The sequence below is a fragment of the Capra hircus genome, chromosome 7 (genome assembly GCF_001704415.2).
Source record: "Capra hircus breed San Clemente chromosome 7, ASM170441v1, whole genome shotgun sequence".
Lineage (NCBI taxonomy): Eukaryota > Metazoa > Chordata > Mammalia > Artiodactyla > Bovidae > Capra > Capra hircus.
The window spans coordinates 92,089,611-92,117,407 of NC_030814.1; the positions used below are offsets into that span (position 1 = coordinate 92,089,611).

A 27,797-nucleotide genomic window follows, 5' to 3' on the forward strand; every position below is an offset into this window, starting at 1 on the left:
AATCTGGATTGTTCTTTCCCCTAAGGCCTTAGACTCCTTACTCTGCTCCTAACTAACAGCAAACAAAGACAAACCCAACGGACCAAATTACATACTGTTTGTCCTGGAAGTGAGGTCACAACTCCTGCCTGGGGTTTTTGACTCTGGCTCTGTGCTGCAGAAAACCGGTGGGGTCCTAGACATCGCAGACCTCCTGGCCTCCTCCAGCCATCTCCGACGGTGCAGCCAAGGGTTGGTTCTAGTTTTCCTCCACAACCTCCTTAAAGTAAGCGTGAAGTGCAGTCGGGGTTAGGGCTCGCAGTGAGGGCTACACAGCTGCAGCAGGTGTGGACACTCGGGGGCCTCACCTGCTCTGCGGCCCTGAGCGGCCTAGCTTCCCACCAAGGAGGGCACAGCCACGCTGGACAGGGCTCCACGGGATCAACAGGAAGGCGGCAAAACAAACGTCCAAACAAAACAGAGAACCCCTGCTGCTTGCTGCTGGCGCCACCACCACCAGATCTTGCCTCCTGCTCGCTTCAAAGTACCATGGAGAGCTACCTGCCAGAGGCTCGGCGAGGCGGCAGCAGCTACCTCTGCCCGTTGCCTTTGTCAGGCAGCTCCCATCACATGAGAAACAGGCCCTGTCCAAGTCCCCCAGACGCATCCTACTGCTCCCCAAACGGCCCCTATCTCCCACTTTACTCCAGACCATTCTCTGTCTCTGAACTCAGGTGGGAATTCGACTGGTACCTAAAACACCCTCTTCGCCAGGCCCAAACACCGCCCCCCTCCCAATACCATTCAAAGCTCTGCCCTTACTTCTGTCACCTCTCTCTCTCCAGATGCTTCAGCATGTAAACACACAGCAGAGCTTGACCTGTCCTATACCCAACGATGCCCGCAGGAAATGGTGGCACAGTGTGAAAGAATCCACCTGTCAGGAGATTTGGCTTTGATCCCTGGGTTAGGAAGATCCCCCAGAGGAGGAAAAGGCAATCCACTCCAGTATTCTTGCCTGGGAAATCCCATGGACAGAGGAGCCTGGTGGCTACAGCCGATGGGGATACAAAGAGTTGGACACAACTTAGTGACTAAACAACCACAATGGGACTGCTGGGTGAGTCCGTTTCCCAGTTAACTGAGAGGCAGGCTGAAGACACGGTGAAGAGTTTTAAACTTGCAGAACTACAACCATGCTTCGTCTGTACACAGGATCTTGGGCAAAACTTAACATTTTCTTCCAAGTATACAAAGGCATGGCACCCTCAGCCCTAATCTGCCTCAGGTGAGACGCAGGGGGAGTTCAATGTACACTCTGCAGGGCAAACCTCAGGGTTAATGTTTATTGTTTAAGTTCATGAAACTTTGAAAAACTGTTTCTCACTTATCCTAAGTATTAAGTTGAGGGCAGGGCAAGCGGGTGGTAAGAATCAAGTGAACTGAGAACTTCAACCATTGGAATTCTAGCGCATCAATAAACAGTTAGCTGCATCTCATCCTCTCAGGGGTTAGGTTTGAAATTAACAAGGTGAGGGACTTCCCTGGCAGTCCAGTGGTTAAGACTGAGCTTCCACTGCAGGGGAGATGGGTTCGATCCCTGGTCAGGGATCCCACATGCTGCACAGCATGGCCAAAAGCCAAACAAACAAAAGGCAAAAAACAAGTCAGGTGAGTAAAGAAAGACAAATCACCCTTGAAAATCTCCGGACTGCTATCTGGTCAGGCCAGATCGGGGGTTCTCAACAGGGGGCAACTATGGGAGTCCCCCACCCCGCCACCAGGGGACACTGAGCAACATCTGGACATTTCTGGTTGTCATGACAGTGGGAGGGTGCTACCAGCATCCAGCAGGTGGAGACCAGGGAAACAGATCAACATCCCAGGACACCCAGCGCAGCACAGAGAATGCTCTGGCCCCAAATGCCTGGAGTGCCCAGGCTGGGAGCGCGTGGCTAGACGGTCATGTGATCAAAGTCAGGACAGAACCAAAGAGGATGGACAGCCCAGCTCTGGCTGCATCCCATCCTGGGCGCGCCCCAAGGCCACCTCGTTCAGACTTGCTTCTTGCTCTCTCTGCCTTTGCCTTGGGCACTTCAGCTAAACGTGTCTATAACATAAGCCCTCCACAATAAAAATAGCTGCCATTTCCTCCTGACTGTTTATTACTGGGCTGAGATAGGCGCTAAATCATTTATATGTATTAATTAAGCCAGGGCTCAGAGCAACCGTGTGATAGGTACAATCACCATTATCCTCATTTTACAGGTGAGGAAACTGAAGCTCAAAGCAGTTAAGGAGTTGCCCAAAGTCACTCAGAGAGGACAAGGCAGAGTCAAAGCACAAGCCCAGTTCCAGGGCAGAGACTGGGGTCCACCATCACGCCACACCACAGGCCTCAGCTGAGGGGGACACACTGTGTCTGAAGACGGTCACGGCCCCTGGGGTAGGGGCGCCAGGCAGGGAGCGTGCTGCCAGCGTCGCATGGAGGCAAAGATGCTGTGGGGACGCTTAGCATCCTGCACAGCAGAGGACAGCCCCTCAACAGAGACTCATCTGGTCCAACGTGTCAAGAGGATGAGAGCTGAGAAGCCTGCGCCGTACGTCTCTCAGGTTTCTGCCATGTGGCTCTGCAGGCCAGCAAGGCATCATGTGTATATGGTGTCAAGTTTTGAGGCGGGGATCTAGAACCCAAGGTCTCCTGAAGCTCCAATATGCTCTGCTCACCTTCTTCACCTTCACCAGAAACCAAACGCTGCCTTCACATCCTGATGCCAGTCTACCAGGCAGAATAACTCCAGAGACAAGATGGTTAACGACTTTGGGATGTGTCAACAGTGAAGTGCCGGGTAGAAGATTCCAGGACACAAGTGTACCTCCCCCGCTCCCCCCTCACACTCTCTCTCTCCTAGGAAACATTCCAACGGGACTTTAAAACTCACAGACTACAGGACTACCAGCAAGGGTTGTGGGAGTGGCTGTCACCATCCCTGAAGAGATCACCATGGCAATGAGAGCCAACAAGACACTGAACTCGATGCACATCTGGAAATGCTTCTCTCTACACAAGTACGGCCCTCCTAACCAGTACCGCACCACTCAAGCCGGCGGTTCTCAACCCTTGTTGCACAGCAGGATCACGTGCGCTGCTTTCTGTCTCTACAGACGCCCAGGAGTAAGGATGGGTCTGCTCAGGATCCCAGTCCAGAAAGACAGAAGCCAAGAGGGCGTGTGAGCTTCAACGACAAGTGGGAAAGCACACGTATGGGGCAGTCCCCTAGGCTGCACAATGCATAGAAAGGAAGTCCTAGTTCACACAGAGGATAAGAAACTAAACATGCTGGCGGGCTGCAGAAGCCAAAACCAGAAATAGAGTCGAGAAACACATGACAACCAACTAAAGGACGGTAGAGATAAGGGAGGCATAAAAGGCCACTAGGATTGGACTTCTTTGAGGCCAGCTAGGCCAGAACTAGTGTCAGAGGCAAAATACTAGGCGAGCGTGGCATTTACTAGGCAAAAACTTTAAGTGCAGAACATTCCATTGTCTCTATTTCATACACTGATCAGTTCAGCTACGCAACTGACAGCTCACGTGGCAGCACCTATGCTAGACACGGTGTCCCTGGACAACCAGAATCTGTATCTCCCTCTGTGCTCACAGGTACACCTCACTCGTTCACTCAACGAACATTCCCTGGATCCCTATACCCTGCGCCAGGCACTACTCTGCATCGGGGTGGGGTGGGGGATCCATTAATGACAGACAGAAACCCTGCTCCTCATGGAACGTACATTCTTGAAGAGGGGTAGTCAGACAAGCAAGTCAACCCAGCTTGCTGGTAGGTGATAAGCGCTGTGGAGTAACACGAAACAGAGTAAAGGGGATAGGGAATGAGGATAAAATTTAAAATAGGTAGTTAAAACAGAAGTTCTCAACAAAGCAACATGCGAGGAGGAACTTGGAGGAGGTACAGGAGCGAGCCACAGGGACAACTGGAGAAGACTGACTCGAGCGGAGGAACCAGCGGGTCCAGCGGCATAACAGAGGGGGGATACGGAGTGCGAGACGGGCGCTGAGAAAGCTGGAGTAGTTAAAGCAGGGCAAGTCGGGAGAGAGCGGCGGGAGGGGAGGACAGGGAGGTCTTGGGACGCAGGGGTCGTCTGCCTTCTGGGTTGAGACTCTGCCAGATGGGTGAAGGTGGCAGGGAGGACCAAGCAGTGGCAGCAGCAGTGGTGAGAAGCGGTCATTCTCTGGAAAGATTTTGAAGGTAGAACAGACAAAGATGTGCTGCAGCACGTGAGAGAAAGTCACCAGGGGCAACTTCAAGGTGTCTGGCCTGAGCAATTTTAAACAATGGACCTGCTATTTACCACGAGGGGGGAAAGTTGGCAGGGTGGGCGGGTTTGGGGGAGAAAGATAGGGGTTTCATCTGATATGACATCCAAATGGAGGTGCTGAATATGAGCCCTAAGTTCAAGAATGTGAACGGGCCAAACTCGCAAATATATAAGGTGTGTCCTATTGACTCTCTTTTATCCAGTGCCCGTTCTGCCTTTAAATGGATCCTGTGAATGGAATGCCTCAACCCGCCACCAGCTCCTTTAACTGATCAAAGATATGTGATACAGATGAGAGGTGAAGTGGGGGCTTTGAAGTTAGACCACGTTGATGCCCATCCCTGCTCCTTACTAGCTGTGTGACCTGCCCTGGAGGAGTAACTTAACCGTTCTAACTCAGTTTCCTCACAGACAACCAGGGCTGATGGTTCCTTCCTCTGGGAACTTCTGTGCGGAACTTCTATTCTCCAGATAGCTGCCTGCCCAAGTCTTTGAACAGTACCTGGTACTGCCCCAAATGCTCCACCAGGGTGAGCACTTAGGACCGTCATTTGTGCGGGGGGAAACCTCAGGCCAGCAGGGAGGAGGGTATGAGGGGGAACCGGGGCCAGATGACCGCTTGCCCGCAGCTGTGCACCTAAGAACGAAGGAAGCTAAACACAAGCCTCAGAAAGTCCTGAAGCTACGAGCGATCTGAACATCACAGTTGATTTCATCAGACGGCGGCCGATGGCGCGCTTTCTCTCAGCGGTTCGGAACTGTAACCTTGTCAAAATCGTTCAGCTGGGATGTCAGCGCTTCGCAGAGGAGGGGATCACACAACCTTGTCTCTCTCTGGAAGTGCAACCAAAAAAAGGGCCGAAAACCAGCTGGGCTTTCAGCGGCCCACACCCTGCGGCTGGGGCCTCAAGGAGCTAAGACGAGGCGCGACTCTCGGTCGCCACTAAGGATCCGGGGTAACTGGCGGGAATTGGGGGGCCGAGTTGAGGGTGGGGATGAAAACAAACCCGACGTTCTCAATCCTCGGCGTGGGGCACCGCCACAGGATTAGGGGGTGGGCCGGCTTGGCAGCCAGGCCAGGGAGGAGGGAAGCCCGGGTCCCCGAGAACGAGGGGGCGGGGAGAGAGCGTGGCGCGCTGGGCCCGCGACCAGGCCCCGAGATCTATTTACATCCGAGGTCGAGGCGCTGCGGCCGTGCCTCCCGCCCCCTTCGGCCCCCAGCCTGGCCTGCGAGGCGGAAGGGCCTCAGGATCGCGGTCCCCGCCGTCTCCCGGGCCGTCTGGCCGGACGGTGGTAGGGCCGGGGCTGCCGGGACTGATGGGTCGGGCGGGTGAGCCCGGCCTGAGGGGACGCAATGGGGGGCGGCTGCAAGGCCCGCTGGGCCGCTCTTCCGGAGCAGACAGATGCCCCGCACCCGGAGTGCTCACCCCTCGGGCCTGTGGCCCCCGGACCTCCCGCCGCCCGTTCCCTGGCCGCCAGCTGGCCCCAGACGGCGCCTCCCCTACCTTCGTTCGCCAGGTCCGCCATTTTACTTCCTTAAGCCCTCCCACAAGGCCCCGCGCCGGCCCGGGCTCGTCTGCTTTCTGCCAGAAACTCCCGCGCGTGCGCACTCTCCAAATCGACTCCGAGCGAGGTGGGCAGCTTGCGCCTGCGCGCGGAGCCCAGCGCGGAGACGCGCTCCGGATCGCAGTCAGGTTCAGGCCAAGCTCGTAGCACGCGCCTGCGCATTAACCGCCCCCGCCTCCTTTTCCCGCCGACCCAGGGGGCGTGGGCAGGGCCGGGCAGGGCGCACGCGCAGTGAGTCTCGAGCGCGCGGCGGGCAACAGGGTCTGAAGTTCTTTACAGCTGCCCGGCCGGAGTGGGTTTTCATGCTCCTGCTTTCCGATTGTTTTCCGGCTCTGCCCCCCGAGGCTGGAGCGTGGACAGTGGAGGGCTCCGCAACAAAGGCCTTTTTCTAGGTAAATCCCTGGGTTGGGGCGGGGGGAGGCTTTTCACGTGCGCAGGCCCGGGGCTTGAAGGGGACCCTGGAGGGGGTCTTGGGGCTCCCTATGTCACCTCAGGCCTCAGTTTTCCCTTCTAAGGAACCGTACGTCAGGCAAATTTTCTGAGGCCACGTGGAGAGGTGGGGGGATGGTTGGGGGAAGTAGAGGTCAGAGGTTGGAGATCACTGGCCAAAGGGAAGGCCCATGGGGGTGGGACGGGGCTCAGATGTTGGTCGGGGGACTCAACGCAGGGGACCTGCCTCATTGAACCATCAGAATGGGCGTTCCGGGACCAATGGCCCACGAGGCCCTGGACCTCGCGGCGACTGTCTTCATAGATCACGTGGGCTGGCTATCGCCCAACGTCTGGAAGACAGTGAAACCTACACAGGCAGCAAAAGCAGGCACCGGGGCAACCAGGCAAAAATTGAACTATAAGTACTGCCTTGGTGGTTGGGCATTTTCGGAGGTCGAGTGTGTGTGACTGAGATGTAAGCGAGTATGGAGTCCCAATCCTCGGTTTCCTTCTTCCCGAGGAAAACGGCGGTGAACGCTAAGTCATGTCAGACTCTTCGCGACCCCATGGACTGTAGCCCACCAGGCTCCTCTGTCCTTGGGATTCTCCAGGCAAGGGTACTGGAGTGGGTTGCCATGCCCTCCTCCAGGGGGTCTTCCCCACCTAGGGATCAAACCAGCATCTCTTAAGTCTCCTGCTTTGGCAGAGAGGTTCTTGACTACTAGCGCCACTTGAGAAACGGCCTGAGATGGTCAAACCTATTCTCAAGAGTGTGCAAGAAGCCTCCAGTGTAGGGGGCTTGAGTGCACAGGGAAACTCAGGCATAGGGACCAGCTGAAAATGGGGAATAAATGTTCTAGGCCTAGGGAACCAAAGAAAGGGGGAGATAAGGATTCTTCCTCTGATATCGCCCCACCCCCCACCCCATAGTCCACTGGGGAGGATGTTGAGATTTGGGGCAGGATAATCCTCCTGCCAGGACTAGCGGCTGAGTAAGGCTCTGATGAAAGACAGCACTGTTGCCTGCTTGTAGGAGACAGAGCGGTCTATGCTGAGCAGTTGAGTTGGAGGCTGATGTGATGCTTTTCCTCTGTTTGCTTAACTAGAATTTGTCTGGATAAAAATGAAGATTTTTACATGAGAGCTTTGCTCCAAAGAAATGGGACATAACTCTTCCCGGCCGCTCATGATTCTCAGGTGACCGAGACATTTCCGGGAATGGTGAAGGCCAAGTCCTCATACCGTGCAGTGGTTCCCTAGGGAAACCCACTCATTAATTAAAACACTTGCCTGTCCAGGGGTCTTAAATAAGAATTGGCTATTGAGACATGTAAGAGGGCTGAAACGACTCTGGGGTGTCTCCTGGAGGAGTTAAGCTCACATGCAGCACACTGGCCCACCACACAATTTCACTAGTAAATTTTACCCATGACAAATTCAACTTAAAATGGGGAAATCCCTCAAACACAGAAACACTGGGCATCAGAAAACAGCCTCTAACACCAACCTGGTTTATGCATGTACAAAACTTATTCTTGCAGGTTTCTACTTGGAATTAAAGGAAAATTTTTGTCCTAAAAATAGCCAAAATGGGCTCTTTTACTGCATAGGCAGTTGTTAAAGAAAGCTAGCTAGAGATAATCTAGTAAATTTTAATCTGAGCTCTCTCTGTTTATCTATAGGTATGTAATATGCTTTACCTGTAGATGATGTTATCAAAATTAGTTTGTAAATAAGCACTACTTAATTGGCTTGAGAAAATTAAGAGCCTATATAAATTCTCAAAATACAAAAGATAACTGGCCAGAATTTTAGATTCATGAAAACTAAAAAAAATTCAATATTAAGTTAATATCTGATGTTAAAGTGTTAATATAGCCATGTCTTTAGACTTCCCTGGTGGCTCAGACTGTAAAGCATCTGCCTACAATGAGGTCGAACCCCGGGTTCAGTCCCTGGGTTGGGAAGATTTCCTGGAGAAGGAAATGGCACCCCACTCCAGTACTCTTGCCTGGAGAATCCCATGGACAGAGGACCTTGGTAGACTACAGTCCATGGGCTCAGAAAGAGTAGGACACAACTGAGCGACTTCACTTCCATTTTCACTTTAGAGCCATCAACGTTAGGTGCAATAGTTTTATTGATTAAACAAATGCCAGAAAGTCTGCTTCCAGACAGGGTAACTATAGCTTATGTAAATGGTCACCAGGAAGGGAATTCTATGGAAGCCACAGGGAACAGCCTCACAGATGAAGCCACTAAGCGAGCCTCTCTAGGGGAGAAAGTGAATCTATTGAACCTGATCTCGAACACCCAAACTGAAGACCAAAGATGGGTGTTACCTGATGGAAAGAAAATGATAAGTAAGCCCATGATGAGGGAATTAATGACCACTGGGGCCCCTGGGCTATGTATGATGCAATACTTAGAAACTGTGGTTGCCTGAGAATTTACACCATTGCGAAACAGGTTTACAGAAGCTGCATAGCCTGCCAGGAAATTAACAAGAGGGTGATTAGGAAAACACACTTCAGGAGGCAGACCTCCTGGGCGAAGACCAATTTCTAAGAAACTATATACTGACCATTTCCTCTGCCTTATCATCCCCCAGATTAAAAGGACACCTTGCCCAGACTCTGCCTGTAGAATTCATCACTTCCAGCCAGGTGACTTGGAGTTAATTAAAACATGGAAAGAAGACAAACTCCAACCAAGCTGGAAAGGCCCTTATCAAATGCTCCTGACCACTGAGACAGCTGTGTGCACTGCTGAAAGGTTGTACTCATACACAAGTCAAGGGGCCAATAAAAGAGACCTCAAAAGGAAGGGAAAGGACCAATGAGCAGCCTTTAAAGGTAACTTTAAGAAAACCTTGTTAAATTCCTCCCTCTGAATCCTCCCCTCCACAATAACCATTAACCATGTGGCCACACCTTTGGAAACTGGTACTGAAACCAACAGGTAAAAAGTCAGAGTCGAAATTGACAAGGAATCCCTGATTATCCAACCAGGTTGGTTGTCAATATAACCAAAACCTTGTCACCTCAGACTATTAAGTTTTGATGCCTGCCAAATTTTACCTTGTGGAAACTTAGAAAACCAGAGACAGTTGTCGCAGGCGGATAAGTATCTTTGCCCTGAACCAGATTTGGTTTATACTAGAGCAAGCCCCTGCCCCAGTTGGGATGATGTACGGTGGACCACCGGGTTTCAGGACTGGATGGTAAACATAGGGTAGGTGAGGCCTTTGAAAGACAAAATATACCTAAAGGGCATTCTACCAGAAGCCTGTCAAAATCTACAATGCAACCCTATCCTCTTGACTGTTAACAACCCAGCTACCCTAGATTAAGAGCATCTCAGGTATATGGGTTAGGGACAGATGTCACTGGGAGAGACCCCCCTAGGGTGATTTGTTCTTAACTGTATTGAAAATAAAAATCTCCTGTGTATCGGAGACTGTCCCAACCCCGAGCTCCAAAAACCATGTTAGTTCTATTAATGATCCCTAAAGAATAGAAATAATTGAGGTACAAAGATCTAAGACAGACTTTAGAAACTGACACAGGGTATGGAGATACGAATGCCTGGGTCGAATGGGTCAAATTTACAGTGCAAGCCCATCATAAGAGTGATGTGATGCGCGTGTGGCCGGACGCCCACAGGCACAGGTGGGGAACCAGTTCCCCCTCAGATGGGGCACTGATCTGGGAGGAACGCACCACATGTTGGCCCTTTACCGGGACAAAGATGCGTGGGGAAAAGACCTGCAAGAATCTGTCGTGACTCTTCCCAAACTGCAAAGGTCAGACCCAAAAGCCATCCCCTCTTTCTCCATAGGCAATATGAAATAGTGCAAGAGACGCAAGAGACTTGGGTTCGATCCCTGGGTGGGGAAGATCCTCTGGAGAAGGAAATGGCAACCCACTCCAGTATTCTTCCCAGGAAAGTCCCATGCACAGAGGAGCCTGGTGGGCTACGGTCCACGGGGTCGCAGAGAGTCGGACATGACTGAGCACAGCAAGTGCTCTTGCCTCTAGGCAGGGGGCAGAGTTCAGTAGACCCCTGGAAGAACTTGCCACCTGTGCCAGCATCGTGAACGTTACCGGTGAGCCAGACAACAGCACCTACTCAGCCTTCCGTAGACCCCAGGCTGATGGCTGGTGGTGGTTTTGTGGGAAAAGGAACCTCTTAGACTGACTGCCGTCAAGTTGGACAGGGACTTGTGCCTTCATTCAACTGGCCATTCCCTTCACCCTGGCATTCCACAAGGTACCTGAAAAGCCACCCAGCCAGCAAAGTCGGAGAACAGCGGTGGACTCCTTTGACATATATGTATATGTGTATATACATGTATATATAGATTCAATAGGAGTCCCTAAGGGAGTTCTTAATGAATTCAAGGCCTGAAACCAAATAGCTACAGGGTTTGAGTCAGTACTTTTTAGGTGGTCCACAGTTAATAAAAAGGAAACAAAAATGTAGATTGGATTAATTATATATATTATAACCAACAGATTTATCAGATATATCAGAGATGCCCTCCAAGGAGTAGCTAGCCAATTGGATGCCACTAGTCGATGGCTTGGGAAGTAAGATCGCACTGGACATGATACCTAGCAGAGAAAGGGGGCGTTCATGTTATGCTGGGTGGGAAATGCTGTACTTTTTTTTCCCAAAAATACAGCTCCTGATGGAGCCATCACAAAGGCCTTAGAAGGACTAACGACCTCAACCAATGAGCTGGCAGAAAATGCTGGAATTGATGATCCATTCACAGATTGGTTAAAAGGATGGTTTGGAAAATGGAAAGATTTGGTTGCCTCAGTTCTCATCCCTCTCATAACAGTTCAGTCGCTCAGTTGTGTCTGACTCTTTGCAACCCCATGAACCGCAGCAAGCCAGGCCTCCCTGTCCATCACCAACTCCCAGAGAACACCCAAACCCATGTCCATCGAGTCGGTGATGTCATCCAACCATCTCATCCTCTGTCGTCCCCTTCTCCTCCTGCCCTCAATCTTTCTCAGCATCAGGGTCTTTTCCAATGAGTAGGGTCTTTTCCAATGAGTCAGCTCTTCGCATCAGGTGGGCAGAGTATTGGAGTTTCAGCTTCAACATCAGTCTTTCCAATGAACACCCAGGACTGATCTCCTTTAGGATGGACTGGTTGGATCTCCTTGCAGTCCAAGGGACTCAGGAGTCTTCTTCAGCACCACAGTTCAAGACGATCAATTCTTTAGCGCTCAGCTTTCTTCACAGTCCAACTCTCACATCCATACATAACCATTGGAAAAACCATAGCCTTGACTAGACGGACCTTTGTTGGCAAAGTAATATCTCTGCTTTTTAACATGGTATCTGCTGCTGCTGCTAAGTTGCTTCAGTCGTGTCTGACTCTGTGCGACCCCATAGACAGCAGCCCACTAGGCTCCCCCGTCCCTGGGATTCTCCAGGCAAGAACACTGGAGTGGGTTGCCATTTCCTTCTCCAATGCATGAAAGTGAAGAGTGAAAGTGAAGTTGCTCAGTAGTGTCCGACTCTCAGCGACCCCGTGGACTGTAGCCTACCAGGCTCCTGCATCCATGGGACTTTCCAGGCAAGAGTACTGGAGTGGGGTGCCATTGCTTTCTCCGAATATGCTATCTAGGTTGGTCATAACTTTCCTTTCAAGGAGTAAGTGTCTTTTAATTTCATGGCTGTAATCACCATCTGCAGTGATTTTGGAGCCCAGAAAAATAAAGTCAGCCACTGTTTCCACTGTTTCCCTATCTATTTCCCATGAAGTAATGGGACCGGATGCCATGATCTTCGTTTTCTGAATGTTGAGCTTTAAGCCAACTTTTTCACTCTCCTCTTTCACTTTCATCAAGAGGCAGTTCTTCACTTTCTGCCATAAGGATGGTGTCATCTGCATATCTCAGGTTATTGAGATTTCTCCCGGCAATCTTGATTCCAGCTTGTGCTTCCTCCAGCCCAGCGTTTCTCATGATGTGCTCTGCATAGAAGTTAAATAAGCAGGGTGACAATATACAGCCTTGATGTACTCCTTTTTCTATTTGGAACCAGTCTGTTGTTCCATGTCCAGTTCTAACTGTTGCTTTCTCACCTGCATACAGATTTCTCAAGAGGCAGGTCAGGTGGTCTGGTATTCCCATCCCTCTCAGAATTTTCCACAGTTTATTGTGATCCACACAGTCAAAGGCTTTGGCATAGTCAATAAAGCAGAAATAGATGTTTTTCTGGAACTCTCTTGCTTTTTTGATGATCCAGCAGATGTTGGCAATTTGATCTCTGGTTCCTCTGCCTTTTCTAAAACCAGCTTGAACATCAGGAAGTTCATGGTTCACGTATTGCTGAAGCCTGGCTTGGAGAAATTTGAGCATTAGTTTACTAGCATGTGAGATGAGTGCAATTGTGCGGTAGTTTGAGCATTCTTTGGGATTGGAATGAAAAGTGACCTTTTCCAGTCCTGTGGCCACTGCTGAGTTTCCCAAATTTGTTCACATATTGAGTGCAGCACTTTCACAGCATCATCTTTCAGGATTTGAAACAGCTCAACTGGAATTCCATCACCTCCACTAGCTTTGTTCATAGTGATGCTTCCTTAAGGCTCACTTGACTTCACATTCCAGGATGTCTGGCTCTAGGTTTGTGATTACACCATTGTGATTATCTGGGTCGTGAAGATCTTTTTGTACAGTTCTGTGTATTCTTGCCACCTCTTCTTAATATCTTCTGCTTCTGGTAGGTCCCTACCATTTCTGTCCTTTATTGAGCCCATCTTTGCATGAAATGTTCCCTTGGTATCTCTAATTTTCTTGAAGAGATCTCTAGTCTTTCCTATTCTATTATTTTCCTCTATTTCTTTGCATTGATTGCTGAGGAAGCCTTTCTTATCTCTCCTTGCTATTCTTTGGAACTCTGCGTTCAAATGGGTATATCTTTCCTTTTCTCCTTTGCTTTTTGCTTCCCTTCTTTCGACAGCTATTTGTAAGGCCTCCTCAGACAGCTATTTTGCTTTTTTGCATTTCTTTTTCTTGGGAATGGTCTTGATTCCTGTCTCCTGTACAATGTGACGAACCTCCATCTATAATTCATCAGGCACTCTGCCTATCAGATCTAGTCCCTTAAATCTATTTCTCACTTCCACTGTATAGTCTTAAGGGATTTGATTTAGGTCATACTTGAATGGTCTAGTGGTTTTCTCCACTTTCTTCAATTTCAGTCTGTATTTGGCAATAAGGAGTTCATGATCCGAGCCACAGTCAGCTCCCGGTCTTGTTTTTGCTGACTGTATAGAGCTTCTCCATAAGGAATTTGTAAGAAATAAAAAAGTGGTCCATTTTCAAAGGTAGCTAGCTCTGAGTGGAAAACTACTAGCAGCCAAGCGTGCCTAACAGTTTGCTGACATAACCACCGCAAAGTTCACACACCTGGAAAGTCCCTAAGCAAGCGGGATGTTGTGAGAGAGATAAACTAAAATCTTGGTTGAGAAATAACAGAATTAGGTCGGGAAGGGAGAAGGAAGGATACTCTATAACCAAACCTCCAGGATGATCATACACCCCATAGTACCCAGCCGATGAGGAACCGAGGGAGGGACCTGCGTGCTAGCGAATAAAGTGCTTGCTGTAACTGTCCTGGCTGTGCCTGCCCTCCAGACACTCGGTCTTGCAAGACCGTCATTAAAAGTCTCACTTTCACCGTGCTTCGTGTCTCCATTCGTTGGTTTTGGACATGTGAGCATATTTCTCACACTTTGGACCTCCCCAAACTCTCTGAGCCACTGGCTGATCCCTACACTTGGAACTTTGTGCTCCAGGTCTTCGGTTTGGGTCCCAGTCCCACTCCTGCTCCAGTACGATCGTGACGAGGAGGTCCTGTAGCCTTTGGGCCACATCTGTCTTCAAGCTAAGGGTGGCTGTTACATTTTTAATTGTAGGAACAAAACCAAAAGAAGAATCATCTCTCATGGTGTATGAAAATCATGTGAAATTTAAATCTCAGTGCCCATAGATTTACTTGAAAACAGCCATAGTCATTGACATAATGTCTGGCCGCTTTCAAGCTGCAGCCACAGAGCTGAGTTCTTTTAACAGACTGGCCCAAAACTCTTAAACTATTTACTTGTTGGGTCTCGATAGTAGTTTTGTTGTTCAGTGGCCAAGTCTAGTCTGACTGGCTCTGCTCACCCGTGGACTCTGGCAGGCCAGGCTTCCCTGTCCTCTGCTATCTCCCAAGGTTTGTTCAAACTCGTGTCCACTGAGTCGGTGATGCCGTCCAACCATCTCATCCTCTGCCACCCTCTTCTCCTGCCCTCAGGGTGTTTTCCATGAGCTGGCTCTTCACATCAGATGGCCAAAGTATTGGAGCTTCAGCTTCAGTCCTTCCAATGAGTACTCAGGGCTGATTTCCTTTAAGATTGACTGGTTTGCGGTATTTATATGGTTGTCCTATACACTTCTGTACAACCAATGGGGTGTGGTGAATGTTCAACAGCTCCTGCTGCTTTGGGAGAAGCAGAGAAGCGTGTGTTTCTGTCTATAATTACACATGTGCCTGTGTATATATAGTTTCTTGTAAATTTTACCATTTTCCCATACTTAAGTTTTGAAGACAATAGAACAATAAAACGGACCCTGCCTTGTAATGCTGATTTCCTTGATATAAATACTTCCTATGGCCAGTCTCAGGCTACCAGTGTGAATATCACTAATCAGAGTTGAGCAGAGGTGTGCAGTAGCATACTAGATTTTTCTCTCTAGAGCCTGCTACTTTCTTGCTGTGGCCTCCAAACCAGCAGCATTAGCATCACCAGGAAATTTGTTGAAAATACAGACTCCCAGGTTCCAACCTAGACCTGAATCAGAATCTGCATTTTAGTAAGATACTCACTTGCTACCTTGGATTTTGCCTCCAGGCTGCAGGCACAGGCCATAGAGATTGGCTAGAAATTCTTCGGAAATAGCTAGAATGTCAGTGCTGGAAAGGCACTGAAATGAAGTCGCTCAGTCATGTCTGACTCTTTGCGACCCCACGGACTCTAGCCTACCCAGGGATTGAACCCAGGTGTCTAGACTGCAGTACAGAGACTTAGTTATCACTATGTTTGGGCTTCCCTAGTGACTCAGTGGTAAAGAATCTGCCTGATCGTGCAGGCGATGTGGGTTTAATCCCTGTGTCGGGAAGAACCCCTGGAGGAGGAAGTGGCACCCCACTCCAGTATCCTTGCCTGGGAAATCCCGTGGACAGAGGAGCCTGGCGAGCTACACTCCATGGGGTTGCAAGAGTGAGGCACGACTTAGCAACTAAAGAACAACAATCACTGTATTCATTACATTTTGTTATCTGTAACTTCTCTTGGGTAAGTGTTCTTGGCTGTTGCCATGTCTCTGAACCCTCTGACCCGTAATGAACTTAATACTTTATGTGCCTTTTATTAGTTGAAGTTGACATTAAATAGATACCATATATTGCCACTTCAGATAGAAAACCACTGAGCCGTAGCTGTAAAAAGAAACACAAAAACTGTAAAAACAGTGTTCTGTAATTCTGGGTGGATATTGTTGCCTGCCAAGGTGTTGAGCCCCAAGCCTGCTTTTTTTTTTTTTTTTTAATGTAAAGAGATTAGCAAAGTATTACAGGGCTATTAAAGGCATATTGTCACTCAACTGAAACTTCTTGACACAGCGAGAAGGAATGGAAGAACTGAACTGAGGTAACTCTAGTCCATGAGATTCTGTGTCAGTAGTGCTGTGTCTGCATGCCTCCGAAAGTCAGTTGCATGGACCACATCCATCCCACACTTTGGGAGACTCCCAGCAACATGTCATCACTGGCTAAATATAATCCAGTTGTGGTTTCTCAAGGGACGCTAAACCCATCACCCTGATGTTCACGCACACTCAGTTGTCTGACTCTTTGTGACCCCATAGACTGCAGCCCGCCAGGCTCCTCAGTCCATGGAATTCACCAGACAAGAATACTGGAGTGGGTTGCCATGCCTTCCTCCAGGGGATCTCCCTGACCCAGGGATTGAACCCGTGTCTCCTTCATTGGCAGGTAGCTTCTTTACTGAGCTACCAGGGAAGCCCCATCAGCCTGATGAGCCAACTAAATTTCCCCTGGTTTCACGGTTTTCATCCTGGTGGCCATGGTTGCCTGTGTCGTGTCCCTTAGACCTTCCTTTGCTTTCTTTATCTGGTCTCTTACACATTCACTTAGTCAGCATTTATTTATGCAAGAAATATTTGTTGATTGCCTACTCTGATGGTTTTAAAACATGGCCCCAAATTCTCTGACCTTCCCATCAAAAGGTCAGGTCTCAAATGCCACCTGATACCACTTAACATGTGGAATCTAAAATACAACACAGAGGAACTTATCTCACGAAACAGACACAGAACAGGCTTGTGGTTGCCAAGGGGGATGGAGGTGGGGGAGGGAGGATTGGGAATTTGGAGTTCACAGATGCAAACTATTACATACAGAACGGATAAACACCAAGGTCCTATTGTGCAACACAGCTATATTCAATGTCACAAAACATGGAACATGATGGAAAAGAATATGTACAACTGAGTCACTGTTGTGTAGCAGAAATTAACAACATTGTAAATCAACTCTTCTCCAATTAAAAAGAAAAAGGTGAGGGCTCCATTTTCCATGAATGGGGGCAGGCTGGTTACGCGTCCATTTATGGAAGTGGAAGTGATACCGTGTGACTCACAAGACAGGATACAGCTTCCGCCTGCTTCGCTGGAGCCGTTGCTGTCCTGTAAGCAGTCCCCCTGCCCTGAGGCTGCCATGCTGTAAAGGCGCTGAAATGAGACCAAAAGGCAGGGCCTTCCTGGTCCTCCAGGGGCCTGGGTTCAATCCCTGGTCAGGGAACCAGATCCCACAGGCTGCAGCTAAGACCTGCTGTAGCCAAACACACTAAAAAGAGACCAAAAGGCAAATCCCTGAGAGACTGGCCACCCTGGCCCTTTCCATTCCTCACCTCCGTGAAAGATAAATGATGCTTCCTGTTATAAACCAAACCACAGAATACTCGTTACACGGCAGCATATATTCACCACACCTACTATGTCTCAGATATTGTTCTACGCTTGGGGGCCCAGGAACAAGACAGCCTGCCGTCACCGAGCTTTGCATTCTTCTGTGGGGGGGCTGACAATAGACAAGGAAGTGAAATGATTTGAGATAGTGACCCAGTCAGTGTTACAGAAAAAATAGTAAAGCATCAAGTGACAGAGAGGGTACTTTAGGTTGGCTGTTCAGGGACTTCCCTGGTGGCCCCGTGGTTAAGAATCCACCTTCCAATGCAGGGGTCGTGGGTTTGATCCCTGGTTGGGGAACTAAGATCCCATGTGTTGCAGGGCAACAGATCTGACACTGCCAAAAATAAATACTAAAAAAAAAAAAAGATTGTCCCCAGGAGTCCCCTCGGGATCTGAGGAGGTGGCGTTCTAGTGGAAGACCTGCAGGAGAAGCACTCTAGACAGTAGTAAGTGCAAAGGTCCTGAGGCAGAAGCCAGTTTGGTGACGAGTGAGGAGCTCAGTGTGGCTGGGGCTGAGTGAGCAAGGAGCCCCACAGGGCCTGGGAGGCTATAGAGTTCTTGGAGGAGTTTGTGATTTTTCTCCAAGACAAGGGTCAGAAGTGGGAAATGGAGGGACCCCAGTGGTTTCCCTTAAGCTGCTGACCAGCCTCTCTGCTGCCTTCTTCCTCCCCTGACCCTGGGTCTGGGCTGAAGCCCTGAGGAGCAAGAACTTCCTTCTCCACAGCCAAGCTGGAAAATGGCTTCTGTAGTTAGACCCCAGGAAAAGGGCCTTCACAGCTGTAATTTAGTTATCATCTACCCATTGTGGGCAGGGAGCTGGCGTGGGGAGTAGCTGCTTTGTGCCCAGCCCCACGTGCAGGGTGAGGACCCAGAGGTTAGTCAGCAGGAGTTCCTGGCCGCCTCTGTTCAGTACCTCCTCTCCCACTGTCGTCCACTGGGTCAAGTTCTTGCCAGCAAGGTGTGGCCAACACAGAAGCCGAGAGGGGGACCCCTGATCCAATCTAGGTGCATCAGCTTCCCTCCCATGTTTTGCCGCAGCTAAATGTGCATCTAGGAGGAAATACCGATGGTGAAGCTTCCCAAGTGGCTCAGTGTCAAACAGTCTGCCTGCCACTGCAGGAGTCGCAGGAGACCCAAGTTCGATCCCTGGGGAGGCTGGAAATGGCAACCGACTCCAGTGTTCCTGCCTGGATAATCCCATGGACAGAGGAGCCTGGCGGGTTACAGCGCATGAGGTTGCAACGAGTCAGATGTGACTGAGCACGCGTGCACTGACCTTACTCTCTTTGTAATTTAAAAGATTTTTTTTTTTAAAGGTCACTGTGCAGCATGCAAGATCTTAGTTCCCTGACCAGGGATTGAACCTGTGTCCCCTGCATTGAGCGTGTGGAGTCCTAATCACTAGACCACCAGGGAAGTCCCTGAAATGAAAAGGATTTAACCTTCAATTAAAAATAAATTCGGCCTCCCCTAACTCTAAAAAAGAAAGAAAAAAAGATTCAAACTTACAAAGAAGTTGAAAAAACTGCCAAGAAATTCCATGTGGCCTTCATCCAGCTTCCCCAAATATTGCTTAAACAGCACAATGCTCAAAACCAGGATATTTGCACTGATCAATATGTGATCAGTACACTAGTGATTACAAACCTATTCAGGTCTCATCTGCTGACTGCCAGTGTTTTGTTCCTATCCCAGGATCCAGTCCAGGATTCCTCCTTTAATTTTTATTTTCTATCTTTTGGCTTTTCACGGCATGTGAGATCTTAGTTCCCAAGACCAGGGGATGGACCCTGTGCCCCCTGCAATGGAAATGCAGTGTCTTAACCGCTGGACTGTTAGGGAAGACCCCCTTGTTGCATTTAGATGTCATTTCTCCTCGGGGTTCCTTTAGTCTGGATTAATTCCTGTGTCTTATTTTTCCTTCACCATGACCCTAGTGAGGAGTTGTTATTGTTTAGTTGTTCAGTCATGTTCGAGTCTTTTGGGACCCCATGGACTGTAGCCCACCAGGCTTCTCTGTCGACGGGATCTCCCAGGCAAGAATACTGAAGTGGGTTGACATTTCCATCTCCAGGGATCTCCCCAGACCAGGGATCGAACCTGCGCTGCGTGCATTGCAGGCAGATTCTTTACCACCAAGCCACCGGGGAAGCCTCTCGTCAGGAATACTCCCAGCTCTTTTGTAGAATACGCCTTCATTTTGGGTCTGCTGGATGTTTCCTCCTGATTTAATTAAGGTGATGATTTCTGGGTGGGAATAACACAGAATAACCTATCTGGAAGGCACCTGATGGCAATTTGTATCATTACTGACAACTCAGATCACTTGGTGTTGGTCAGGTTACTGTTTTTCTCTTTGTATTAACAGTTACTGAATATCTTGTAGGGACCTAAATAAACAGGAAATATTGAGAAAGAGGAGGAGAGATGGGATGTGGAAGAGAGACAGCTAGCTCTGGTCTTTCCAGGCATGATTGCAATTTCAGTGTAAACAAAACAGCCTCGCCTCTAGGCAAAATCGGAGTTGGCTGTTTTCCCGTGTAAAGGAAGAGGCAGTGTCACAAACTGACCACAGGGGGGCGGCAGAGGATTGGGATGAAATAAAAACGGCTGCTGCTGCAGTCGTGTCCGACTCTGTGCGACTCCATGACAGCAGCCCAGCAGGCTCCCCTGTCCCTGGGATTCTCCAGGCAAGCACACTGGTGTGGGTTGCCATTTCCTTCTCCAGTGCATAAAAGTGAAAAGTGGGCTCCAGGTAAAAAGCAGTTGAGCTCCTTCAAAGTGAATAAATCTGTGGAAACCCAAAGGCTCTGTACTAGTTGAGGTTGGGCATCTTCTTGGAACCAGATGAAGTAGGTGCCGGCTGCTCAGACTGCACTCGCAGCATTAGGGGTGGGCCATGTCTAAAACAGGGGCTCTTGGGGTTGTGGTGAATGTGGAGACTGGGATTGACACTATACTCTACTGATACTGTGTATAAAGTAGATAACTAATGAGAATCTACTATACAGCACAGGGAACTCTAGTTAATGCTCTGTGGGGACCTAAAGGGGAAGGAAATCAAAAAAGAAAGGATGTATGTAAGCTGATTCACTTTACTGCACAGTAAATGCAACATTGTAAAGCAACTATCAGTCAGTTCAGTTGCTCAGTCATGTCCAACTCTGACCCCATGGACTGCAGCACACCAGGCTTCCCTGTCCATCACCAGCTCCCGGAGCTTGCTCAAACTCACGTCTATCGAGTTGGTGATAGTCCAGTAAAAATTAAAACGGGGGCTCCTGGGCTGTGGGGTGGGGATTTGGGCAGGAGGTCTGGATTTTCAGATGCTGAGCGAGTCAGCAGCATGTGGACGAGGTCACAGAGGGTGTGGAAGGAGCAGGACCCAGGTGTAGTGAGTGGGGACAGTGGGACAGCCAGAGAAGCGGGAGGAAAACTGGTGCAGGGGGTGCCACTCCCAGCCAGGAGAGCCACTCCCAGCCGGGAGAATCTCTCTTAGCACTCTTGCAGCTTCACGCTCGTGTGTGTGCGTGTCATATGCAGGTGCACCCCATACTCTGCTTCAGAGTTCTTGCTACCAGAGAGTTCTTAGAAGCAGGAACATCAGCGGGTCCCCCTACAACCCTCCTAAATGGTGGTTTACTGAACTCTGACTGGAGGGTTCACTGGGGCCCTGGGAACCCAAGCGCCTCTGTCTCATTGCTTTGCCACCCTTATTGTATGATGTCCACCTCAGGGTCCAATATGGCTGCTGGGGCTCCAGCCATCCTGCTTGCTTTCCAGCCAGTAACTTTCGATTTTCCCATGGGTATGACAGTGGATGGGGGTGGTTAATACCTACCTGGGAAGATCATCAAAAAGAATGGACCAGAGCATCTACAGAGAAGCCACTGTGATTGGTCAGGACCTCCTGAGGCTCTTGGTAGGACTAGGTCCCTCTTATGCACTATCCAGTGGGCCATCAAGGGACTTGATGACCCAGGAGTCTTCAGTGGGCTCCCCTCCTTCTCTCTCTTCTCTGGCTCCTGGGGCAGCAATCATGTGGGCATCACCTGTGCTTATGAGCCTCACCAGCTACCCAGGCCCTAAGGTGCCCTCCCCTACCAGGGACCCTATTACCTGGCCCTGGCTGGGATCTCTGAGGGGGAAGGTTAGGGGTGCAGCTCCTGCCCTGTGCAAGGGTTGATGCTGCTCAGGGGCCATGGGCTGAAATCCTGAACCATGAGAGGGTGGGGACACCTTTGGGCTCCGCTGGGTTTTCAGAGCCTGGCAGGGCATTGCACAGAGTTGGGGCCTGGCCACTGGCTGAGGGGGAGGCTGCGTGCTTGGGTCCTGGGATCCTCCCCAGGACTGGCCACAGTATTTGTGAGGCCCAGTGTGAAATGAAAGCACTGGCCCTTTGGTGGAAAATTCTTAGGAATTTCAAGATGGGGACCGCACAGGCATTAAGCCAAGCGCAGGCCCTGGGGTTCCCAGCTTGGGATAATTTTCATGTAGCCTGGAGTCACCTGGGCTGCCACTTGGGACAAAGAGGCCTGGGCTGGGGCCGAGGCTGAGCAACTTCAGCATATGGGGCACCTGCCTCGCCCCCTAGAAGCAGCTTTTACGGAAAACTGAGAACTGCATCCGGGTTTCTAGAACATCCTCCTGCCCCTGGGCCCTTCCTGGTTCCTGAGTGCATTGCTCTTCTCTGCAGGATTTCTCCAAAGTCCCACAATCCCGTGTTGGGTCACCCCATGCCCACCCCCACCCCCACCCCCTGCAGAGAGGGTGGTGGCAACAGTTATGGACGCCCAGCCCCGACCTTAATGCCACAAGCGGGGCTCCCTGGGGCTAGGGCCTGGTGATTCTGCAAGACGCTCAGGCACTGATCCTTAGGGGGTTCTGAGGTCCGGCCCATGCCCCCCCGCCCCCGCTTTACCAGACACGCCTGGTAAACACTCAGCGGGCTGCATCAGCGCTGGAGCTGGGCTGGCGCTGCGCCTCTGGATCACTCTAGCCTGGACACACTGTGTTGCCTATCCTGGGCTGAGCTGCTTTGTTGTCCTCTCGGCCTGGGGAAACTGCCCCTTCTGGAACATTCCCCAGGGAGCCGGAGGAAAGCGCCATTTCCTTCCTGCCCCTTCCCAGGCTCGCAGAGCCCAGTCTGGGCCGCCCTGCTGTCCCAGGACTAGGGGCCTGCGGGAGGGGGTGCTGAATCTTCCAGGACCACGGGGGGTGCGGCAGGGGTGGGAGTGTGGACCATGACCCTCAGTGGGTACATTTAGTGTGTTTATTGCAACGAAAAACAAGAATGGGCTCGAAAGTCTGGTGTCTTTATGTCGTTTATATTCCTCCTCACGGAATCCGGCAAAGGACTAGACGGCGTAAGGCAGAAACGTGGAGGAAGAGGCAGGCGTGACCGTCCAGGAACCATGAACTTGACCGTCTCCCAGGAAAGCAGATGTGCCTTTAAAGATTTTCTTTTTGTCGGAGTTCATCTGAGTCTGCAGTCTCGAGAGGAGATGCACTCGGTGATCGCCACAGCAGGCCGCTGGCTCCTTAGATGAGACTCCTCATCTTTCCCCTCAGCTCCCTGCCCAGTGCACTCAAGGACACGGATGCACAGTGCTGCTTGTCAAGAAACAGGGTTTGCAAGGCCACGTGAGTTTCCATGAGTACCTTCTTCATGCGTGAGGAAACCATTGGGGACCGGATATACTGCCATATACACATTCATAAGGAACGTTCTAATAACAATTAGATCACGAAACTATCGGTATGAACATACTTTCAAAAAGAGAAGCAAAGCCGGGCCTTCTTAGACCAGAGGCTTGCCGTCTTCTCTGCAGCTGCTGTGGGGGCAGCCCTCTGTCCCGGGCCCATTGTGCATCAGGTTAAATTATGAGGGATGCAGACATGAAGCGTGTAGAGTTCGGGGCCGGGCCGGGCCTTGGGGTTCGTCCCCAGAGAAGAGTTTGGACTCTGAGCAGTTCAAGATGGGACCTGCTGGAGTCACAGTGCTCAGGGATCACTACTTCAAAGGGAGGCAGTCTGGAAGGTTCTGTGAAGCGAGGCTTAGACACAGCTGTTCATGCAGTCTTGGCTGGATGGGCTGCCCTCTGAAGGCGCCGATGGGACACTGATCTCCCGAACTCCCTGGAACAAACTCATTCCAGACCTCACTGTTGAGCTTGATGTTGGCTGTGAACTTGGGCAGAATCCCAATCCTTCCGGTTGCAGATCAAGCTTCTGGGTTTGATGGAAAGGTCCCACTGGTTCTTGGCACCAGGGAGCCTGTTTTGGTGACTGGTTCTTGAGCCACGTGGGGCTGTGGGCTGAGCCCCATCCAGGGATCATTTGGCAGCTGCTTCTGAACCCTTTGGCATCTAGAGACCAGGCTCTTGGGGACCAGCTGGGCAGGAGGCCATGAGGCAAGGATCAAGATGGCCCCTGCCCTCTGCAGGACACGAGGGGGGCTTCGGGACACCCCCTTCCTCCCAGGGGCCACTGGAGTTCCCAGCTGGGAGGGGAGGCAGCAACTGGCCAACACCGCCTGGCCCCTTCCAGCTCTGAGCCAGGGTGTGTGCCGAAGGGGGAGGAGATTCAGGAGGAGGAGAAGGTGGGCTGGGTGCCCCAGTGTGCAGCTCAGGCCCTGGGCACCTGGCGCACAGTTCCTCCAGGGTCACAGCGGTTTTCATCTTGAGGAAGAGGAGGGTGTCTTTTATGGGCACCCTGGCCCAGGGCGCCTGGACTCGGAGTAAAGGTCACTTGTCTAAGAGGCACTATTGTGGCGGAGCTCAGGCCTGGAGCTGGGGGCCCAGCTAGACGCCCTGCAGGGGGTGGTTGGGGTCGCTGCGCTCCCGCTTCACCAGGGGCTCGCCCCGTCCTCGGGTCTCCGAGTGGGCCTCACTGATGTCATCTGTAGGGTCGGGTGGGGTGGGGGACACGAACAGGCCAGGTGAGGGCCCTGCCTTGGCTCGGGTGTGAGCTGACTGGGGGTTTCCTGCCTGCGACCACCCCTCAACCAGTGCCCATGTGCCTGGGTCATGCACCTGGTAGGGTCCCCCTTGGGCGCTGAGCCTCCCATCCCCGTGGGGCAGGGAATGGGCCCCAGGGGTGCTCACTGCCCCACCTGCCCCACTCCCTCTCCAGACGTGGAGGGAGGAGGCACTTAGCCGCCTCAGTCCCGTCCGTGGCCCTGCTCCTCCAGGCCTGGTGTGGACGGCTGGGGGAGCAGGACAGTCATCTAGGAGGAGCGTGGGGGCTTCTGCTCTGAGCCCCGGTGGACATGCGGGCTGCTGCCCAGGGCCCCGCCTTAGGGGCTGCCCCCACCTCCACTATGCCCAGGATGGGAGGGAACGCCCAGACACACCCACCTTTGTCCAGCAGTGTCAGCGACAGGGAGGCCAGATCGTTGAACTGAAAGAGAGAGGCTCAGAGTGAGGGGCTCTGCAGGGTGGACCCGGGGAAGGTGAGCCGTGTCTACAGTGGAAACTGGTTTGGCTTTGTAAGTGAGGGGGCTTATGCCCTGAGAAATGGCCCTGAAGCTGCAGGGGCCTGGGCTGTCCCCTCTGACACTCTCTACGCCCTGCCTGGGAGTGGCTGGAGGGCACAGGGGGTGCCGACTGCCCAGGCTAGCAAGGGCACAGAGGCTGTGACCTCTGAATGCTCAGGGAAGGAATGGCCGCTTTTTCTCACTGCTTATCATGCACTAAAATCTCTGTGCACTAAAATCACCTTGTTTGTTCCTCAAAACAAACTCATCATGACCCAGAAGTACACTCCCAGGTATGCACCCCAAAGAATTCAAGCAGATGTTCAAACAAAACGCGTGCAGGAGTGCTCCCAGCAGCACGACCCACACCAGCCAGAGGCTGAAAACAGCCCCTCCATCAACAGGTGACGGGTCAGCCAAGTGGCAAATAGCCAGGCAATCAGAGAGTACTCTGCCATGAGAAGGAGGGACGCCCTGACGCTCCACATGGACGGACCCTGAGAAACGATGCTCGGGAGGAGTAGCAGACACAGAAGGACACACAGGCTGTGACTCCACGGCTGGGAAGCGTCCTGAACAGGCAGATCCATGGAGACAGAGAGGGGGTGAGTGGTTGCCAGGGGCTGGAGGAAGGGGTACATGGGGGGCCTGCCAGTGGGAATGGGGTTTTCTTTTGGGGTGGTGGAATGTTCTGGAACAAGATAGGTGGGGGTTTCACAATGCCGTGAATGTACTGAATGCCACTTGACTGTTTACTGTGAGATGACTGAAAAGGTAAATGACATGCTCTGTGTGCGCTGCCACCAGGAGGCAGGACATCCTGCCCGGGTCTCATAGGGAGGTGACAGGAGCCAGGGTCTGCCTGTGTCAGTCCGACTGGGGCAGGCGAGCTCTCTCCCAGCCGCTGACCCCCCTCGATGTGGTCTCTTGGACCCCAAGGCCTGCCCTCTTGTCCCAGGGTGGGGGTGGGGAGCGCTCACCTCTCCCATCACAGCAATGGGTGTCTCCCCAGTGGCCTCGGCGACCCGGTGCTCCACCAGGTAGAACATGTACTCGTCATAGAGCAGCCGGATGAGGTGGAAGGAGCCGAAGCTGGCGGCGCTGCGCAGGGTCAGGTCTCGGATCACCATGGAGCTGGAGCGGCAGACACAGGCTGGCACCTCCGGGACGCCAGGCTCCCCTCCAGCCCCAAGCTGGCCCACAGGGCGCCAGCCAGCCGCCTGGACCACCCCGCCTCCCCTGCCCTGCCATGTCCCCAGTCAGTGGCTTTAGGCGTCTAAAACAAAGGCTCAAGTTCAGGGTGCCTTCGCTGCTTTCATCCAAAAGCAGGGGCTGGTGAACTGTGGCCGACCCAGACTGGATCCAGCCTGTCACCTGGTCTGGGATGGCCTGCATGCCAAGAACAGTTTTCTCAGTTTTGAATGGTTGCGGGGAAAAGTGTCAAAAAAAAATTCTAATTGGTACAGTAATGCAAATTAACTATACTTCAAAATCAGTACATAAATAAAATAATTCTATTTCACAACACGTAAGAAGTACCTGAATTCACATTTCAGTGTCCATAAGTAAAGTTTTATTAGTCATGTCTGCTGCTGATGTGCTGTGTGCCATCTGCCTGGGAAACTTGCTGAAAGAGCTCTCCTATCTCATTCTTTACAGAGAAATCTAAAGGGATAATGTGGTGCCCAACCACACAGTCTGGACTATACACCCAGATGCGCCATCTCAGAACCCACCTACCCTCGGTGATGTCTAACTGCTGTGACAGCGAGAAAAGCAGCAGAAAGGGACGAGACAGGAGGGGACCCACAATGTGAATACCACCCGTGACAGTAATGGAACTCAGGGGGCATCACCCCGGAGTCCAAGCATCCACAACCCGATCAGATCAGTCAGCGCGTGCCAGCCGCAGCCATCAAATCATCTCCTGTGTGAACACCTCTCCCCTTGCTCCCGGCTGCGGAGGCTCCTCACCATCTTGGCTTTGGCGCTGCTCGGTTCAAAGCAATGTTTGCTCAGAGAATCTTTTGAAAAGTTAACAAGCCTCAGTTTATCTTTTAACAGGTTGAAACTGTTGTTACTTGCGAGTCAGTAAAGACAACTGACAACAAATCAGTTTTCTTAATTCTTTTTGCATCTTCTGGGGCCAGCGTGTAGACAGACACACTCTGAAGGCAGGTGGGCTCAGCAGTGGAGGTGGAGAGCCGGCTCCAGCCGGCTGTGGCTCCAAGACGCCCTAGGAGGCACCAGGTGGTGAGTGCCTGCGTCCAGAGGAGCACATTATTTTTTAAGAATTTAGTATTATTTTTGGCCGTGCTAGGCCTTTGTTGCTACTCATGGGCTTTCTCTAGTTGGCAGCAAGCAGGGATTACTCTCTGCTTGTGGTGTGCAGGCTTCTCACTGTGGTGGCTTCTCATGTTGCAGACCATGGGCTCTAGGCACGTGGCCTTCAGTAGTTGTGGCGCACAGGCTTAGCTGCTCCGAGACATGTGGAATCTTCCCAGACCAGGGATCGAACTAGTGTCCCCTGCATTGGCAGGCAGATTGTTACCCACTGGACCACCAGAGAGGTCCCAAATGAACACTGTAGGAAGCAAAGGTCACTTGAAGAACTTTCACGAACGCAAAGGCTGTGTAACTGAGCCACACTCCCAATCAGGCTCACGGTCCCTTTCCTGTTCATTCATTTGTTCATTCAACATTCAGATGCTGAGGATGCAGAAGTGAACAAGAATAACACCCTGGCTCTTGAGGGGACACTCCCGATGTCGGGGAGACAGGCAACAGACAGTCACACAAAGGACAGGTGACAGGCAATGGAAGAAGATCGGGTGCGGGGGATGGAGGGTGAGAAGGCGTGTGCCACTTCACAGGAGAGGCCTGCAGGCTTCCCTGAGGACAATCTGGCCACAGGGCTCCTTGGGGAAAGCACGTTCTGGGCA

General features: G+C 51.4%; 2 protein-coding genes and 1 long non-coding RNA gene across 7 annotated transcripts in view; 1 reads left to right on the forward strand and 2 right to left on the reverse strand.

The window, feature by feature from the left end:
• RANBP3 (RAN binding protein 3) overlaps positions 1-5,931 on the reverse strand; it is a 50,768-nt gene extending 44,837 nt beyond the window's left edge. For both annotated transcript variants that reach the window (XM_018050921.1, XM_018050920.1), the window contains exon 1: positions 5,826-5,931. In XM_018050921.1, coding sequence (XP_017906410.1) covers positions 5,826-5,847 — 22 coding nt within the window. In that variant the 5' untranslated portion in view covers positions 5,848-5,931. The remainder of the gene's footprint in view (positions 1-5,825) is intronic.
• Positions 5,961-26,967, forward strand: LOC102179558. Its single transcript, XR_310129.3, has 4 exons — positions 5,961-6,278; positions 8,930-9,173; positions 25,260-25,460; positions 26,515-26,967. It is a non-coding gene; the product is annotated as an uncharacterized LOC102179558 (long non-coding RNA).
• RFX2 (regulatory factor X2) overlaps positions 21,155-27,797 on the reverse strand; it is a 92,026-nt gene continuing 85,383 nt past the window's right edge. For 2 of the 4 annotated variants that reach the window (XM_018050919.1, XM_018050917.1), the window contains 3 exons: positions 25,836-25,989; positions 24,737-24,779; positions 21,155-24,279 (listed from right to left, as the gene is read on the reverse strand). In XM_018050919.1, coding sequence (XP_017906408.1) covers positions 24,182-24,279; positions 24,737-24,779; positions 25,836-25,989 — 295 coding nt within the window. In that variant the 3' untranslated portion in view covers positions 21,155-24,181. Of the gene's footprint in view, positions 24,780-25,835; positions 25,990-27,797 lie in introns of all 4 variants that reach the window. The other 2 variants (XM_018050916.1, XM_018050918.1) reach the window with 2 other exon arrangements.